We start from the raw sequence: 20246 nt of genomic DNA, 5'->3' as shown, positions 1-20246 counted from the left end.
GCGTGAATATATACCACTTCTTCTTGATCCATTCGTCAGGTGATGGACATTTCGGCACCTTCCATGTTTTGGCTATTGTTGACAGTGCTGCTATGAACATTGGGGTACATGTGCTCCTATGCATCAGCATTTCTGTCTCTCTTGGGTAAATCCCCAGCAATGCTATTGCTGGGTCATAAGGGAGTTCTATGGATAGTTTTTTGAGGAACCTCCACACGGTTTTCCAGAGCGGCTGCACCAGTTTACATTCCCACCAGCAGTGTAAGAGGGTGCCCATCTCTCCACACCCTCTCCAACAACTGTAGTCTTTTGCTTTGTTCATTTTAGCCACTCTGACTGGTGTGAGGTGGTATCTCAGTGTGGTTTTGATTTGTGTTTCCCTGATGATGAGTGATGTTGAGCATCGTTTTATGTGTTGCTATTGTTTTTTAAAGGGAGAATGTCTTTCCTCCTAATCTTCTCATGCCAGGTGCTCACGCCCATCCTCGCTTTTCTACCTTCCTTGTTCTTATTCTCTCTGCACTCAGTCTTGCTTGTATCCTGTGGCCAGATTAATCTTTCTAAAAGACCACTGTCATTAATGCATTCTTTTGGTTGAAAGTTCTTAATGCCAGTTATTCTCCACAAATGTGTATCTCCCTATATGGTTTGTATCAGAATCAGGTACATGCCTTTTTAAAAACAAAAACAAAAACGTAGATTGTTCAGGTCCCTTCATAGAATTACTGAATTAAAATTTCTTCTACGTAGAACCCAGGAATGTGCAAGTTAGCAAGTGAAAAACCTTTATCAAAGCTGATTGTTAAGCACTCTAAAGTGCAGACTTCAACTTAGTGTGTAAGTGCGCCCAGCAGAGGTTCCCAGACAGACATGTTGCCATAGTTATGGAGAAAGCAGGCTGTTGCTAATAATACTTAATTACTGAAATTGGAACACTTCCACAGTTATCCCAATAATGTCATCTTCACTCATGTTACCCTTCCTTTCTTGAGCGGGAGAGAAATTCAGAATGGGAGAGAGTAAGATATAGTCTCAGCACTAATGTCATAAGGGTCTTGTTTCTCTGTGCAGATTCCCCACGCAGTCTGATCTGACCTGGACGTCGTTTGTCTTACTGCCATATCCCTTGAATACACTTTGTCTTTGCTCCTTTTCTATCTGTCTCTCCTTGATAGTCATTTTTTACAGCTTGTTAAATCTTACCATTTTCTGGACAGTTTCCCTAAGGATCCCAAGCCTTGGAGATTTCTCTTTATTCTCAGCTTGTTCAGCAAAATATGTAACTGTCTTTAGCTTTTATATGGCACCTAGCATATGGTACCTGAAATCGTTAATGGTTAGTTCATCAGATTGCTGTGTTAGTCAGGTTCCAACAGGAAAGATGTGGCACGCTCAGATAGGCTAATCAGAAGAGTGCTTGATAAAGGAGCTACCGAAAAGGTGCACATTGGACCTGTGGAAACTACAAAAGTTGTTCAATATCACAAGGCTGGTAAAAGTAGGATCTCTCGAGGCTACAGATTCAAAAAGGGGGAGCAGTTACCTGAACGTAGAAAAAGAAACAAATATATGAAGAAAACTTCCTCACAGGAGCCTTACCTTCAGTGAAGAGAGGTAGCCAGCCTCTGATGGCTCTGATAAGAGCCAAGGGAATAAATATCCAGACTTTGCCCTCTTCGCTTTGTCAGATGTCTGCTGATGCTCACCATAGGCCAGAACCAACAGGAAGCTAGAGGCCAAGGGACCCCATTGATTTGTTCCAGCACAGCAGCCACCCAAGGCACGGAGTTGGGGAGAGAATGGTGCAAGGTGGAGCTGTAGAGGCCTGAGGGCAATATATAGCACAAATATAAATATGTTAAGGTGGAGAGCCTTACCTCGACCTTGTGAGTCCTCCTCACAGCCTTACGATACACCGTGTTTAGTAGTTATTCAGTAACTGTATCCTCATGCTTTTATGCCAGCAGACATTGGTTTCATTTCCCCGGAATGCTTGATAAGGAGGAATGACAAAAGGCTTTCCCAACGTTAACATTTTACATTTTTTGCACAGTGATTCACTCATATAAACTGCTGTGTTTCCTTAATTTCCAGGCCCAATTCCCTTAATGTCTCTAATAGAAAAGGCCAGTTCCTTGAGAAAATGCAGATACAGTGATAATTTGAGTCTCCTAAGTAATTACCAAAAATATAAATTCAAATTAAGTTGGCTGTCATATATTTTGGAAGCCCAAGATGCTATTCTCAGATCCTACCAATTTAGCCTCACTGACTATAAGCACATTACATTTTGTGAAGAGTAAATATGTATACACATGTACCCCATGTTATGAGAAAATAATGTCAGAGATGCCAGGTTTCTAAAATGAATAAACAATGTCATTGTTTACACTAAAAAGGACCCCTACCTTTTCAGAAAGATTCAGCTGGGGCTTCCTTATTTGGGTAAAAACAAACATACTTTATTTTTATGAGAGATGCTTTTAAAAAAATAATGACAGACAAGGTAAAAACAAAGGACAGAAAAAGATATGCCATGCAAATACTAAACATAAGCAACTGGAGTTACTTGATTGTTGCTAGATAAAGTAGACTTCAAGACAGCAAGTAATACCAAAGATAAAGAAAAGAAGAACATTTCATAGTAATAAAAATGTCATTTCATAGTAATAAAAATGTCACCAGAATGACAAAAAAAATTTTAATTTTTCTATGAACATTGTATGACCTTCAAAATAATACATTAAGACAGAAAAATAAATAAAAGACATAAATATAGAAAAGAAAGAAGTAACACTGTCTGTTCTTGTGGATGACATGATTGTTTAAGAAACAAACAAACAAACAGACAAACTCAAGGAATCTACAAAATGAATACCCAAACTAAGAAATCTAGCAAGGTCACAGAATACAAGGTCAATGTACAAATCAATTTTAGTCCTATGTATTAGCAACAAATTTCTGTGTATTATGAAGACATAGGGTGAGCCACCTCTGGCTTATTGTTTAATTCACTTCTCATGATAATTCCTTATTAAAATATTGACTTAGAAGGGTAACATCTTTTTTAATAGTATTGTTTGAATACATTGTCAGTAGTACTTGTCTGTATATGAGGATGGGATAGAGGGTAATATGCTTATTTTTGCATCAGAAAATTGGTAGTGACTAATGTTCTAATGTGATAAGTAGCCCTTGATTATTGCATTTAATCTGGTGTTGTCCTAAGGGTTTTTTTTTCCCATGAGTCATAGCCAAAAAGTAGCTTCCCATTCATGCTTGAAATAATGCCCTCCATGAGTGCATAGATTCATAGAAGCACAAATTTACAGGGCACTTTATCCTGAATTTTGTAACTGGTGGTCCCTGCCTCAGGGGTGGCTGAGTCATTACAGAGACAAACAAAACTAGGTGAAATTGTCATTTTCTCACTCAACTGACAGTAAAAGTACAGCTTTTACTACATGGAAAATCTTAGGGTTTGTTTTTAAAAATAAAAAATAATTAAAATAATTTTTAAATTTTTAAATAATTTTTAAACCAAAAAAGTTCGGTGGCTGCTGAACTCATTTTATAAATGACAGAGCTGAATCCCAGAGAAGTTAAGTGACCCACTGGATTTCACCAATCTAGTTAATGTGGGGGCAGGAGCAAGTAACTCAAACCCTTGCTAAAATAAGCAGCCCACACTGCTGAGTCCAGTGCTCTTTTCACCAAACTGTATTGTCCCCCTGAGCGCTAAAAAAGTAGGAGTGTAGCCTCAAAGGTCTGGGATTGACCATCGAAAACAAATCCCTCTGTTAGATCCAAAAGGCATTTTGAACAATAGAGAGCATATTAAAATGAATTTTTAATTTCCCAAATGGCTCATTGTAAAAGAGAAGTCACATCCAGTTTAAAAGTTCTATGATGTTTACTTCAAAATCATTATTTGTCTTCATAGTCATATCTTCATAACTGTTTTCCAAGCATGTCTCACAGTTTTATATATAGTATGTTGTCTGGTTCTTCTCTTCTGAGTAAATGTATTTCTATTTAAGAAAATAATTTTGAATTATATATGAGGAAAATTTCCTTAAAACTGCCAGTTGTTAAGCATGGAGGCAAGTTATTAGAGCCAAACATAGATTGTTCTTGTCCAGAAATTTTAAGAATTCTTTAACATTATTTTTGCACATATTAAACATTCAGTATTTACTGAATGAATGAGTACATGAATGAGTGAATAATAAAATTGATAATGTTCTAAAATCTCTGGTGGACCTTTCCATATGCATGGTTCTTTGCTTTCTATTAACATTTAATAGTGGGCCTTCTGAAAATTCATCTGTTTTACTTGAATTACTAAATATCCTAATAAGTATTATTTTTAAGCAGTATGTATGTATGTATGTGTATGTGTGTTAATATATCTATAGTTATAGATAGACAGAAAGAAAACACACACACACACACACACACACACACACGAGAGAGAAATATTTGGAAAGGGTTTCCAGCTTAGATTTGTTTTTACCCAAATCACTCAAACATTTCAAAGCACTAAATTGATAATCTAAAAATATCCTGTTAGAATAATTGTACTTCAGTGCTCTGGCTCCCTGTTCAAGCAGAAAGGCCAAGGTGAAGGCAGCTACTTCTGTGGCCAAAAGAGACTCGAAAGTCTGGCTTCAACTCAGTGGCACCAGCACAATTTGAAAAGACCCAATCTTACAATAGCTATTATCTTCTAGAGCTTTGGAATATTACCCATTTACTAATTACCCATTTATTGCTGAAAACACTGAGTAGAACATTAAAAGGGGATGTCAACAGTTTGGGGAAAGAACTTCATTAGTCTTAATAAAGAATATATCTTCTGTCTACCACTACTTAGCTGAAACTCCAGTTAATTGAGTGTATGCGAGTGTGAGTATGAGTGAGTGAGTGTGTGTGTGTGTGTGTGTGTGGTGTTACTCATTATGGCTATAGAATGAGACTGAGACTCAATTTTCACACATGGTTTATGTAGCTACCTCGCTAATGTATATAAACCAGCAGTAGCAAAAAGACTTCAACATGTGTACTACATTCAAATGGCTCTCTATCCTACTATGTTGAGAAGGATTCTGGAGCTGAGCCCAGTGTCGTGATCATTAGCAATAATGATTCTCTGCATATCCCAGATGGAAAGCCTCCAGCATGGGTCATATCGATATTACCCATATAGATAGACTGGAGTCTTTAACACTTTGAATTGCCATTCCACATGTTCTAGATCCCTGAATCTACCAAGCCATTTAATAGATCTTTATAAGAAAAGAAAAACACAAAACGCTTTACCCTTCTCCTAGAAATGGGGTTATATTTAAAGGAGCATGGGGTGGGGTGGAGGTACCTACAGAGACTAGTTCTGATTGTCAGAAAGAGTCCTGATTTCACATGTACTGCTGGTCACCTCATCAGGTAGTCTCTGAGCTAAGTTTCCTACTCTGGATGTGATGATGGCTATCAGATCATCAATTTCTAAAATGTACCTCGAGGGGCACCTGAGTGGCTCAGTATGTTAAGTGCCCAGTTCTTGGATTCAGCTTAGATCATGATCTCACAGTTCCTGAGTTTGAGCTCCACATCTGCTTGGGATTCTCTCTCTCCCTTTCTCTCCATCCCTCTCCTGCTTTCCCTCCCTATCTTGTCTCTCCAAATAAGCTTAAAAATAAATTAATTAGTAAAATGTACCTTGAGTTCCTCACACTGTTTTATCAGAGCAGTTTGTAACTGGAGGCAAGATTATGAGGTACTTTTTAAAAATTTTGTTTTAAATGTTTATTTATTTTTGAGAGAGAGAGAGAGAGCATGAGTGGGAGAGGTGCAGAGAGAGAGGGGTACAGAGGATCCAAAGCAGGGTCTGTGCTGACAGCATAGAGCCCAATGTGGGGCTTGAACCCACAAGTTGTGAGACCACCAGCTGAGCTGAAGTCAGATACTCAACAGACTGAGCCACCCACGCGCCCCTATAAGGTACTTTTTAAATACAAAATGCAAGTGTTATACTTCTGGTGTTTGGCAGCACTCAACTAAGTGAATGAGTATGTGATACAAGAATAATTTGATTGTATCAGCAGGGTTTTTCATAGACCCATTTTGCCTACCAGAACATAGACTTGGGTATAACTTCTTCATTCATTCCTTTCCCTGACTGCTTTTTCCAGTAAAATAAGAGCCTTGAACAGTTTCTGGAGAAAGAGAACATCCCATACATTCACGTGATATTCACATGGGCCACCAGTTTCCAGAACTTCAGGCCCTCTTCTGTCCCTCTGTTGTGCCCATTCCAGGCTTCCATTTTGGAACGGTATTCCAATATGGTGATATTTCCATACAATTTCACTCTGTTGAAATCACATTTTATGTGCCTGTTTCCACTTGGGATTAGGATATCCTTATGATCAGGGACCATGTCTTACCCGTTTTGTATCTCTTTAATCTAATATGGCCGTTAGCTCATTAAATTATTATTGTATGTTGAACTGAAGTGGACACCTATAAATGCATTCCCAAGTATTGTCAGAACTCTATCAGAAGGCTTTAAAAAAGAAAAGGAATGAAGGAATAGTGACCTACTGTAACCACTTGTAGGCACAATCGTGAATAAGTGCTCATGAGAAGGATGAAGGGGTCTTCCTTAGTGGTTCTCATGCTTAGAAAATCTTGAGAACACAGTGTTAAAAGATATAGTCTCAAATTCTGGCTGGAATTTGGATCTTATTTAGCTCCTCAAATGTTGTCTGAGAATATGAGTTCCAAATATTTTTCTTCATTATCAATGTGAATGAGAAGGGTTATTCTAAGATCAGCTAAGCAGAGATACAGTAATGTCCAATGAATAGAGTAGGATACCATCACTGCCTCTCTGGCTGTTAATAACATAATAGTCTTTTCTGAATTTCCTTGGAGACAGTCTTTGTGTTTGAATGAATACTAAGGAATCAATGTAGGTAAGTGTGAAATAGAACTGTATTAGGTGTGTGTCTTCTTTGGGAAGTGTTAGCTTCTTTCAGCCACACAAATCAATATAACTTACACCTAAGAAAAAGAAACCTGTTTTTCTTTAGAATGACACTGAAGTTTAAAAAAAGTATTTCCATCTAAACTTCAAATGGAAATATCTAATAATGGCATTTTGTGGTGAATTATCAGCCTATTTTCCATTCAGTAAGTCTGTGCATGGAGTATTAATGGAACTATCACATCATAATTTCTTACCTATTTTATATTCCCATATACCAGTTAGCATTTAATATATGCTTGAATTTCAATTTCCTGAAAGATACACTTTTAAAAGATTTGGAAGTGTGCTTCTTTGCTATTAGAATTTCTAAACCGCTTTTCTAATACTTCTTTTGAATTGTTGCAATGTCTCAAAGCACAAAATCCTGTTGTCTAAAATAGGTAGGTCAGGGAGAAACTGCACTATTCTTTCTTTTTTAAGATGAATGTACTTTATCTTATTTGATGCAAATAGAAATATATCTTATATTTAGCTTCAATAATTTTTTTGGAAAACTGATTGCTATGCAGCCAATCAAATAAGGGTTTAGCCACATAATATTTAGGATTTCATCCCAGTCTTGTTTACTCCCATGAATTTAGAACACGGTAAATGGTATTTCAGGCTTGTACCCTCGTATCAATGATAGGATTTCATTGTTAATTATTCCCATTGTCAATATTGAGGATTTAAATGTTAAATGTTTGTAAGGAAACAAGGTTTAGAGAGGGGGCAGTTTAGAAGTTGGCTAAATCGTAAGCAGTAGCAATATGCTGAGATCTTCCACTTCTTCAAGTGATTTTTTTGGCTGGGTCTGCAAACATCACCTAACTCTTTGTTCTTAACAGACACTGTTCTCTGTGGTCTAATTAGTCATGCATCACATGCACTAGTCATGGAGAGTCCATAAACTGACCACTGTGAATCAGGCAGGCATCGCTCATCTCCCAGGTGTATAAACAGCTCATGTATTTTTGATCACTGCCCATTTGCATTCATCCCTTTCTTCCTTCCAATCTCAAAGACTTTGTTATATTTTAGGCTGTTTTCCTAATGCAGGTACTAATAGTTCCCCCTATTTTCTAAATGATTGATGAGGTCGAGCACATCTATATTGAGCATGTTAAGAACAATGACTGTTTTACATTATATTTTCTTGACCTCTTCATTTATAAAGAGCACTTCAGCGTAGACAATTCAGGTTCATTATTTCTTCCAAATGATCTGCTTGCCTCCATCCAGTCTGTCCCTGCATTACCTTTGGCATTCATTCTAAGGCATGAAATAAAGTATAATATTCCCATGTTTTAAGATAAAACCCCAACTACGTAGCCTGGAAGACAATGCCAACCTATCTAGTCTCAGTCTACTCTTTCAGAGCTTCAACTTTGGCTCATAAAGAGATCTTAATACATATTAGATGAATGACTTAAACAAATGAGGAAGTAGATGCCTATATAATAAAATTAGTGGTGGGGAAAAGACATCTTGGAAAAAATAGTGCTGTAATTTACATTCATTTCCATATTGTCAACCTGGTAGATATTAAATAAAAGCTTAATCTTTTCCTCTTCATTAAATTCCTACATCTCAGCTGCCTAATGTATCCCAATTGCTTTGTCGAAATGAAGATTTGTGCCATAAAAACCAAACCACAGAAAGGTATTTTTCATGAACTAATGATATCTCCGTAAACCATTCATGATATACTCTGCTCACCAGATGTGATTAATTTTTCACAAGCTGTGGGAAAAAATGAGTAATAGATCACTAGTTAATTAAAGTCTTGGAAATGAATGCATTTGAGACTGTAAGAGATTACCATAGGATCATCAAAAAGGGTAGAATATAGCTTTTCAACAAGAAATGGCCAAACTGTAAAATTAAGGTTTCAATACTAGTTATCTCCTTAAGTTAGTTTCTTTCATTTTTGACTTAATCATATTATCCACTCTGGATTTAAAGACCTTATGCTCATTATGAGCATTCATTTCTATATATGATTTCTTATAAAGCACAACTTAAAACACATCTTACTGGGTCCCATCTCCAGAGATCTGATTTAGTAGAACAGAGTGGGGCTCATTGATTTGCATTTCTAGCAATTCCGAGGGATGCCCATCCCAGGGCTAGTAGTGCAGGGGTTTCTCTTTCATGGCTGTAGAGCATCCTTCATATTGTTACCAGATTTAATTCATGTAATTTCATATAATTGTAACAATCTTGCAAAAGGGGATAGAATTTGTCTTGGAGAAAAGAAGACCCAGGGAGAGTGTGTTAACTGATATCAGGTATTATAGGAATTGCCCTGGGGAAGTGCCCCTCCTATTTATTCCCATATTTTTTTAAACGTTGTGCTGATCATATTATGTTATAATTGTCTCTTTGCTCTACTATTAGACTATGAGCTCCTTAAGGTTGGGGAAAATATCTTTCTCCTCTTTCAAATCAGGGCCTAATGATTCCAGACTGATCATTGGAAATATGAGAGATTAAAATGTTATTTTGGGAAGAACAAGTGCTATCCTCAGTCTGTCAGTCCTCCAGCATAATCTTTAAATAAGAAACATGCAGGGACAGCAACTGACAGCAAAAACAATTTATTTTATTGTGAAATTTTGTCTCTAAACCCAGTGGAGCCAAGAATACCATCTGAACTCCATGGAGAGTTCCTTTTATGTAGGATACTGGCAGCCTAGAGCCTAGTACCAAAGCAGACTAGAAGACCTCTTCCATCCCTAATCCTACTCCCCACCCCCAAGTCTCAGATTGTCCCACCACTGTTACAGACACATAAATGCAGAGAATGCCAATGGAGGAGAAGAGGACAGAAAAGCATAAGTTGGGCTGGTACTTAGAGCAACCCAATGCAGGCTTTCTGACAATGACATCCAGCAGATCTCTCTAGCTGCTCAAATAGAAGCAAGTTCAAAGACAAAGGTGAGCAGCAGAAAGAGAGGTAGATACTACTTCTGCCTCTTGGAAATAAAAGAGAGGATACTAGGTGGAAGAAACCACATCCCTACCTAGTACTATAGTACTAGGTACTGTACAGTAGTACCTAATACTCTAGCTTAGTGAAAAGTATCTGACCAACTCTAGCCATACTTTTCCTCAAAAGCAAAGAGAAAGGGATGAGGAAAAATAGGAAAAGAGTCTTGAATTTGCTTTTCTTACAAATTAACTTCTCCAATTTTTGTTCTTTTCTGTAAACTCAAGGGCCTTAACAGCTCAGGTCATAGAGTTTGTAACCATATGACCATGCAGAGTCCATGCATGTTAATTGGGGAAAGAAAGTGGACATATTTGCCGGGGTCCAGTTCATTCCTTCCAATGTCTAGAATTTTCCACTTTTAATGTCAAACTTAATTGGAGAAATCCCCATCAAGACATGGGTTGCTTTCCCTCTCCTGGAAAAAGAAAAAATGTCTACCTATTTAGATTGTCTTCTGTGTAGGAAGATAATGTCTATAAGATTCTCATCTTGTGAGCTGTGTACTTCCCATAAAATTTTGGTGTTGCATTCCTCTTAAGCCATGTGCCTTCCCTTCTCTGAATTTGTTGTCTTGGAATGACCACTCTTCCCTCTTTCTCTAGTTATTCCTTCTTCATCTTCAGGCTCAGCTCGATTGTCATTTCCTCATAAGAGCCTTCTATGAACTTCACAATAAGGTTAGATGTCCCTATTACATGTTCTCATAGTAGCCACCTCTATGTTGTGGTACTTAATACAGTTAGAGTTTTATATTTATTTGTGGATTTTTTTTGATTAAAGTTTATCTTTGCCAATTGGCTACAAGCTGCATCAGGGCAAGAATATACCTGATTTGTGCTCATTGTTTGTCCTTGGTGTGTAAAATAGAATCAAGGGGCACCTAGGTGGCTCAGTTGGTTGAGCATCTGACTTCAGCTCAGGTCATGATCTCATGGTTTGTGGATTTGAGTCCCACATCGGGCTCTGTGCTGACTGCTAGCTCAGAGCCTGGAGCCTGCTTCGGATTCTGTCTATTTCTCTCTCTGCCCCTCCCCTGTTCACACTCTGTCTCTCTCTGTCTCTCAAAAATAAATAAAATGTAAAAAAAAATTTTTTAATAATAAAATAGAATCTAGCACATAATAGGTACACATAATATGAGTGTACTATTCTATGATTTATTATGAACTTGCACCAGTTGCTGTATATTCTGGTATTGTTGGTCTTTTGAATTTTAGCCATTCTGGAGAATGTGTTTCCTCAGTTTGCATTTCCTGGAATATTAATGATGTAGGGACCTCTTAAGTTTATCATTTGGATATCCTCTTTTGTAAAAATGCCAGTTCAAGCTTTTGCCCATTTTTCTATTATTTTCTGTTTTTCTTATTGATTTGTAAGAATACTTATTATATTTTCAAAACAAGCCTTTTATTGATTGTATGTGTTGGAAGTGTCTTCTCCCACAGACATTTCATTTTTAATAGTGTATTTAATAAATAAAAGTGTTTTTTATGTTAAAGTCATTCAATTATTAAACTTTTCCTTCATTGTTAAATTTTAGGTCCTATTTAAGAAATTCTTATCTGCCCTAAGGTCTAGAAGCTGTTTTCTTATAAGTTACCTTCTAACATCTTTATCTCTTTACTTTTCACATTTAGATCTGAACATCCACTTGGAATGAATTTTGCATATCCTATCATACAGAGTCAAGACTCATCACTTTCTTTTCTTTAAAAAAATGTTTTTAATTCGATGTATTGTAGAGAGACAACATGCATTCAAGCGAGGGAGAGGGGCAGAAGGAGAGAGAGAGAATCTTAAGCAGGGTTCAAGCTCCCGTGAGATCATGACCTGAGCCAAAATTGAGAGTCAGATGCTCAACCAACTGAGCCACCCAAGTGCCCCAAGAATCCTCATTTTCTATATGAACATCCAGTTGTCTGAGTACCATTCATTGAAAAGACCGTGCTTTCCCCCCACTGCACTGCAGAGCCACTTTTGTCATAAATCGTATGTCCATGTATTTGAGCAGTGGATCAGTTTCTGAATTCTCTCTCTGTGTGCCAATAGTTTACTCATCTTCCTTAAAATCCAGCTCCTCACTATCTTAATTACTGTGGATTTATAATGAGTCACATTATCTGACAATAAGTTCTATCCGTTTTTTCATTTTCTTAAGATTTTCTTGAACATTTCCTTGACTATTCTTGGCCCTCTGCATGCTCAAAGAAATTTTGGTCTATTTTCCAATTCCCGTAAAACACAAAAATGTAATAAACATGCTGACATTTAGAGATTACATTAAATCTATAGATCAACTGGAGAGCATTGATGTATTTTATAATATTAAGTATCCCATTCATTAATAAGGTATATACTTCATTTTATTTCTGTCAAGGCCTGTGTCATATTTTTGTATTCTTTTTCATTAAACTTTTTCTCCTATGTGGTTAAATGATTTTTTTGGTTAAGTAGCAGTTCTATTTTTATATTTATTTTTTAGTGAGATAACATTTTAGTTTTCACCATTTACATATAAACAAGTTAATAAAAAAGACATTATAAAAACATTAAAATTCCACAGTTAATATTTATGGTGCATAGTTTCATGCTCACATGTTTTTAAGTATTATATATATTAACAAATTTCACAACACATCATTATTCTGAGAAAAAATCATAAAAGACACATACCAGTCTTTTTTTCTTAACTTTTTTCTACACACACAAGGTGGGGCTCAAACCCATGACCCTGAGATCAAGAGTCACATGCTTTTCTGACTAAGCCAGCCCCAACCCCCTAGAAATCTTATAATATATGATAGTAGATCACAACTTTTCAACAACAGCCACAAAAAAATAGTGAAGATTTAGAAATAAATGGCAGCCACATAAGTGTTTTAATTTAACATTTTATATTTGAAGCCACAATACCCACACAGCACACAAGGACCATGATACCATATATTCACTCCTGTGAGAGGGACTCCCTGAAATGCTGAGTTAGGGGCAGGTACAGATAACTTCAGACACTGCTAATGAAAGAGTTTAAAACACAGTACAAAACCTAGAGAAACTGCAGCATCATTTCTTGATAAAAAAAAAAAAACCCTCAAGAAAGTAGGGATCGAAGGAACATACCACAAGATCATAAAGGCCATATATGGAAATCTGAAGCTAGTATTGTCCTCAATGAGGAAAAACTGAAAGCTTTTCCCCTAAGGTCAGGAAGACAACATGGATGTCTACTCTTACTAGCCTTGTTCAACATGTGTTGGAAGTCATAGCGTCAGCACTCAGGCAACAAAAAGAAATAAAAGGCATCCAAATTGTCAAGGAAGAAATCAAACTTTCACTCTCCACAGATGACATGATACTCTCTATGGAAAGTTCAAAGATTTCACCAAGAAATTGCTAGAACTGATACATGAATTCAGCAAAATTGCAGGATGTAAAATCAATGTGCAGAAACGAATTGCATTTCTATACACCAATAATGAAACAGCAGAAAGAGAAATCAAGGAATAGATCCCATTTACAATTGCACCAAAACCCATAAAATACCTAAGAATAAATCTAACCAAAGAGGTAAAAGATCTATACACTGAAAACTATAGAAAGCTTATGAAAGAAATTGAAGAAGACATAGAGAAATGGGAAAACGTTCCATATTCATGGATTGGAAGAATAAATACTAATAATGTGGGTACTACCCAAAGCAATCTACATATTTAATGCAATCCCTATCAAAATGCTACCAGCATTTTTCACGGAGCTAGAACAAACAAGTCTAAAATTTGTATGGAACTAGAAAAGACCCCGAATAGCCAAAGTAATGTTGAAAAAGAAAACCAAAGCTAGAGGCATCACAATTCCAGACTTCAGGCTGTATTACAAAGCAGTCATCTTTAAGACAGTATGGTACTGGCACAAAAAGAAACACAGAGATCAATAGAATAGAATAAAAAAAACCCAGCAATGGACCCACAAATGTATAGCCAACTAATCTTTGACAAAGTAGGAACGAATATACAATGGAAAAAAGACCGTCTCTTCAGCAGATTGTGTTGGAAAAACTGGACAGCAACATGCAGAATGAACCTGGCTATTATTTCTTCCTGGATAATTAAACCTTTTATTGTAATGAAATGACATTCTTTAACTCTAGTAATACTTCTCTCCCTAAAGTCTAATTTTTAGTATATGTGCTGCTGAAGTGAGCACCCTCCCTAAATTCTATACTTTGTCTGACATTTTTTCAATTTTTTTTCATTTTTTATTGAAGTATAAGTGACAAATAACAATTGTGTATATTTAAGGTACACAACTTGGTGTTTTGATATACGTATACATTGTGAAATAATAACCACAATCTAGCTAACATATTCATCACCTCGAATAGTTATCATTTTCTTTGTTTTTTTCTTTTTTGTGGTAAGAACACTTAAGATCTACCATCATAGCAAAAGTTCAAGTACATAATATGATACTGTTAACAATAGTCACATTGCTCTTCTATAGATCTTCAGAACTTACTCATCTTGCATAACTGATTCCTTGTACGTTTTGAGCAACATGTCTTCATTTCCCTCTCCACCCAGCCTTTGACAACCACCATTTTCTCTTTGCTTGTGAATTTGACTATTTTAGATTCCATATGTAGGTGAAATCATGTGGTGTTTGTCTTTCTGTGCCTGGCTCATGACATTTAATATAATGTCCTCCATATTCATCCATGTTGTCACAATGGCAGAATTTCCTACTTTTTTAAGGCTGAATGATTATGAGAGTACAGATACCTCTTTGAGATATTGGTTTTGTTTCCTCTATATATATATCCAGAAGCGGGCCTTCTGAATTATGAGGTAGTGCTATTTTAACTTTTTTTTGAGGACTATCTATGCTGTATTCCACAGTGGCTGTACCAGTTCACATTCCTACCAACAGTGCCCCAGGGTTCCCTTTCCTCCACATCCTTCCCAATACTTGCTATCTTTTGTCTTTTGGTAATAGCCACTCTAACAGGTGTGAGGTGATATCTTAATGCAGTTTTGGTTTGCATTTTCCTGATGATTAGTGTGATGCTAAGCACCTTTTTATGTACGTATTGGCCATTTATATATCCTTTTTTAAGAAATGTCTGTTCAAAATCAAGAGACTATAGATGCTGGCGAGGGTGTGGAGAGACAGGCACCCTCCTACACTGTTGGTGGGAATGTAAACTGGTGCAGCCGCTCTGGAAAACAGTGTGGAGGTTCCTCAAAAAACTATCCATAGACCTCCCTTATGACCCAGCAATAGCACTGCTAGGGATTTACCCAAGAGAGACAGAAATGCTGATGCATAGGAGCACATGTACCCCAATGTTCATAGCAGCAATGTCAACAATAGCCAAAACATGGAAAGAGCCTAAATGTCCATCACCTGATGAGTGGATCAAGAAGATGTGGTATATATATATACAATGGAGTACTACATGGCAATGAGAAAGAATGACATATGGCCATTTGTAGCAAAGTGGATGGACCTTGAGGGTGTCATGCTAAGCGAAATAAGTCAGGCAGAGAAGGACAGAAACCATATGTTTGCACTCATAGGTCTGGCAGGAAAGCAGGACAAACCTGATAGAGGACCAGGGGGAGGGGAACGGGGAAAGAGAGTTGGGGAGAGAGAGGGATGCAAAACTTGAAAGACTGTTGAATGCTGAAAATGAACTGAAGGTTGAAGGGAAAGGGGGGGGGGAAAGGGGTGGTGGTGATGGAGGAGGGCACTTATGGGGAAGAGCACTGGGTGTTGTATGGAAACCAATTTGACAATAAACTATTTTTTAAAAAAATTTAAAAAAAAGAAATGTCTGTTCATGTTGCTCATTTTTTGGGTAAAAAATGGATTATTAGGCATTTGATTTATTTTTTTCAGTTGTTTTACCTGAGGTATAATTGACATATCATTAGTTCATTTCTGATGTGCAGCATAATGATTCCATAATTATATATGCAGAATGATCACAATAAATCCAGTTAATCTCTATCACCACACGTAGTTACAAACATTGTTTTTCTCATGATGAGAACTTTTAAGATCCACTCTCTTCACTGCTTTCAGGTTTTTTTTCCTTTGCCCTTCAAATATCAAATTGGGTGTGATATTTGTATAGTTTTACCACCTTACTATTGGCTAATGTTTCCATGGGTTTTTTTTTCCATCCCTTTACTTTGAACATTTCTGTATCTTTCTATTTCAAGTGTGAAGCTATATCAAGCATCTGTGATGCCCTATCTTATATTCTCACAGCCCACCTTTCACTTAGCCATTCAGTTGTGACCAGCTTCGTGCCATTGTAACTTGTGACAACTCACTGGGTGTTTCTGGCTTCCTGCCCAGGGACTCGCCCATACACAGTGTGAAAGTATGGGGGATGTGACACGTGGGGAACCAACTCTTGACCAGAAGGGGACAGGATCTGGTGGACAGAGGCTCCTCACACATGCTGCTAGGAAGGTCCAGCACTGTGGAAGTCCCAGTCGTGGGACCCTGTACCTTGATTGGCCTGCCCTCCTCCTGGGGTTCTCCCCAGGCCCCACTGGCACCTTTATGGCTGCTTTCATGCGACAAGACCATGTGGCCTGAAAAGCCTAATATATTTATTATCTGGTCTTTAACAGAAAAAATTTGCTGACTCCTGTTCTATGGATCACCACGTTCATCTTAACTTAATGTCTCATAGAGTTCAGTCTTCCATCACTTCCTGAAGAAGACCTTAAAACAGTTGAACTTCATGTCCCTGTCTCATGACTAATCTGTTTTAGGTACCACAACATGCTTTTAGTATTCTTTTATATGGTCACTATTCATTTAAGTTGACCATTTCATTGTTCTTCATCCATTCCCCTGGACCAACTTCTATCTTGGCTAATTTTTCTTCTACCTAAATAATGTTCTTTAATATTTCCATTAGTATAGAATTTCTGATGACAGATTCTCTCAGTTTTTGTTTGAAAATATCTGTATTTACTCTTAATTTTTGAATAATATAACAATATCATTACATATAGAAGCGGAGGCTGGCAGTTATTTTGTATTGACTCTTTAAAGATATCATTTCATTGTTTTCTGGCTTTCATTGTTTCTTGAAAATACAGCTGTTTTATTGTTGCTACTCTGAAGATAATCATTTCTTTTTCTTTGGCTGCCTTAAAGGTTTTGTTAGTTTGTTTTGATTTGGTCTTTTTGTCTGTCTAAACTTTTAGCAGTTTTACTATAATATGCTTAGATCTGAGTTTTTTGTTTATTCTTCTTGGCTTTTATACTGCTTTTGAATCTGAGACTTGATATCATTTGTGAGTTTGGAAAATTCTTAGCTATTATATTGTCAAAGATTGCCTCTTCATTTTCTCTCTTATTCTAGAACTTTCTAACCCTTCTCTTATGTGTCTCTTTTGCTGTGTTCTGTACTTTTCTAACCCCTCACTTCCCCTTGCTTCATTCTGGATATTTCCTTCTGCTGTTTTAGTTCCCTAGTTCTCTTTTCAGCTATGCCTAATTGGCTGTTAAATACATTTAATCACCTAATATAATGAGAATTTGGGGTGTTTCTAAAAGGATTTAGTCTGATTCACACATACTCTGATATAGCCCTTTAGGAGTCCAACCAAAAGGGGGCAGCAGTAGTAGTTTCTAGAACATCTCCTTAGTGGGACCCATATTCCAGTTTTATTCCCTCAGCCCCCTCGTCTGTTAAAGTTCTGCCCAGAAATTATTTCCATGTTAAATGATAGTGAAGTGCAGTTATCTATCCTTTTTTCCCGTTTACAACCTAATCTAGATTCTGTGATAATGCAGTGTGTTCAATAAGTGTTTAATGGATGAAAGAAATAATTTATTTTACATTTTCACTGTAGGCAGAATAGGGAAGGAAGTTTGAGCCCAATATTAGAAAGGACTACCCAGTTATTAAAGTCTTTCTGTAACAAAGGGGCTGCCTCATAACTAGTAGGTGCCTATCCCAAAAAATGCTCACAAGAACATTCAAGTTCAAATGCTCAATTTTAAAGATCACTTGTCAAGAGACTGTGGAAATAATTACAGCTTTGGCATTAATCTGGGTCAGATAACCTCCCAAGTTTTTTCCATCCTTTAGTTTCTATGATTCTAGTTTATATTCCAGCTGTGATATTCTATTTCATTTCTTTTTTTTAATTTTTAATTTATTTTATCTTATTTTTATTTAGTTTTTGGTACTTTCCTTCCTAGTTTCTGACAGTGTTACCTGAATTATGGCGTGTAGGCCTTCTAACATGTCTTCATAAAAAATAGGCCAGTCAAGAGTATTGACAATAACAGGGAGGGTTTTTTTGTTTGTTTGTTTATTCAGAGAGAGAGAGAGAGAGAAAGAGAGAGAGAGGGAATCCCAAGCAGGCTTCGCACTGTCAGCCCAAAGCCTGATGCAGAGCTCAATCCCATGAACTGTGAAGTCATAACCTGAGCCAAAATGAAGAGTCAGACGCTTGACCAGCTAAGCCACCCGGGTGCCCCAGGAACAGGGAGTATAAAACAAGCTCCCCTGGCAGTTTGGCTCAGTGAATAGGTCTTTGCTTGTCACAGGTTCTTTTTAGCTGAGTGATCATTTAGGTTAAGGGACTTTAAATCAATGGACTAAGGAAGATTCACATGTCTATATGATGGAAAAAAATTGATTTAATTGATTCATTAGGAGAAATAATATCAGCAATTGAGAAGCTTATTTCCATGTAGACAAAAGTAGTATCTGAGTTTTTGTTCTCACTGATTTATTTATTCACTCACTCATTGAATCAACAACTATATTTTGAGAACCTAGGGCAAGAAAAAGTATGCCACGGATCCACTTTGGTGATACTTTTCAACATTTCACAAGTGAATTTTATGAAAACTTTCTAGAGACTTCACATCTTTTGTGTCTGCTTATATTTTGGGGAAAAAAACATAAACAATTCAAATATATTTTTTTAATGGGGTACTGTTGGGGCACGTGGGTGGCTCAGTCAGTTAAGCATGCAAATTTGGCTCAGGTCATGATCTTGCACTTTGTGAGTTTGAACCATACATCAGGCTCTATGCTAATAGCCCAGGGCCTGGAGCCTGCTTCATATTCTGTGTGTGTGTGTGTGTGTGTGTGTGTGCGCGTGTGTGTGCGCACCTCCCCCACATCATTCTGTCTCTCACTCTCTCAGAAATAAACATTAAAAAAAAACAGGGTGCTATTGGATAAGGTGAGGCGCCCTCATGAAAGGACATGTGTGGGGGTTACTGGGAATCAGATGAGCACACTTGTGGTTGTGGTCACTTCGTTGAGCAGTCAGCCTGTTACCTTTAGCTACTCTAGTCCTCACCAGTTCTACATGGTATTTTTTTCTATTTCTGATTATATGTTGTCTAATTTATACCAAAGAAAGATAACAAGTTAACCACAATTATAAAATTAAATAACTTTTCAGATTCACTTCAAAGTTATCTTTATTAAATACAAAGTTGCATTCATTGATCAAAACTCTTAGATATTCTACTGATGTTTTCTATAAATCTGAAATTGCTTTTTAAAAAATTTTCTTAACATTTATTCACCTTTGAGAGACAGAGAGAGACGGAGTGTGAGCAGGGGAGGGGCAGAGAGAGAGAGGTACAGAATCTGAAGCAGGCTCCAGGCTCTGAGCTGTCAGCACAAAGCCCGATGCAGGGCTTGAACCCATAGAACACGGGATCATGACCTGTGCTGAAGTCGGATGCTTAACTGACTGAGCCACCCAGGTGCCCCTAAAATGCTTTTTTAATTAAAAAAATTTTTAATTAAAAAAATAAAGAAAAATGCAATTTTATTCAAAGCTGAAAAAATCATATACATTTCAAACTGTCTCTAATATTTCAAAACCTAACAGTACAAGACAAAATACAGTGGTGATTACAGATATGGCAGCCTCAGCAGAATGCCTCTGCCCTCACTTGCATTGGTTGGTGTGTTGAATGCTTGTCTACTTGTTTGATGCTCTTCACAGATCTGTACTCCCGACTTGGTGGTATTCCTGGCTTGTGCCAATCAGAGGCTCAAAGAGAGATTACTGAAGCGTGCAGAGCAACAAGGGCGGCCTGATGACAATCTGAAAGCTACCCAAAGGAGACTAATAAACTTCAAGCAGAACGCCGCTCCGTTGGTTAAATACTTCCAGGAAAAAGGGCTCATCATGACAGTAAGTTAGTTATACTTTT

General features: G+C 37.1%; 1 protein-coding gene across 2 annotated transcripts in view; it reads left to right on the top strand.

Moving 5' to 3' along the window:
- AK5 (adenylate kinase 5) overlaps positions 1-20246 on the top strand; it is a 229812-nt gene that overhangs the window by 27066 nt on the left and 182500 nt on the right. For both annotated transcript variants that reach the window (XM_029948743.1, XM_029948742.1), the window contains exon 6: positions 20036-20227. In XM_029948743.1, the coding sequence (XP_029804603.1) occupies positions 20036-20227 (192 nt within the window). The remainder of the gene's footprint in view (positions 1-20035; positions 20228-20246) is intronic.

The sequence above is a fragment of the Suricata suricatta genome, chromosome 8, assembly GCF_006229205.1.
Source record: "Suricata suricatta isolate VVHF042 chromosome 8, meerkat_22Aug2017_6uvM2_HiC, whole genome shotgun sequence".
Classification (NCBI taxonomy): Eukaryota; Metazoa; Chordata; class Mammalia; order Carnivora; family Herpestidae; genus Suricata; species Suricata suricatta.
This window is presented reverse-complemented; position numbering and strand designations above follow the sequence as displayed.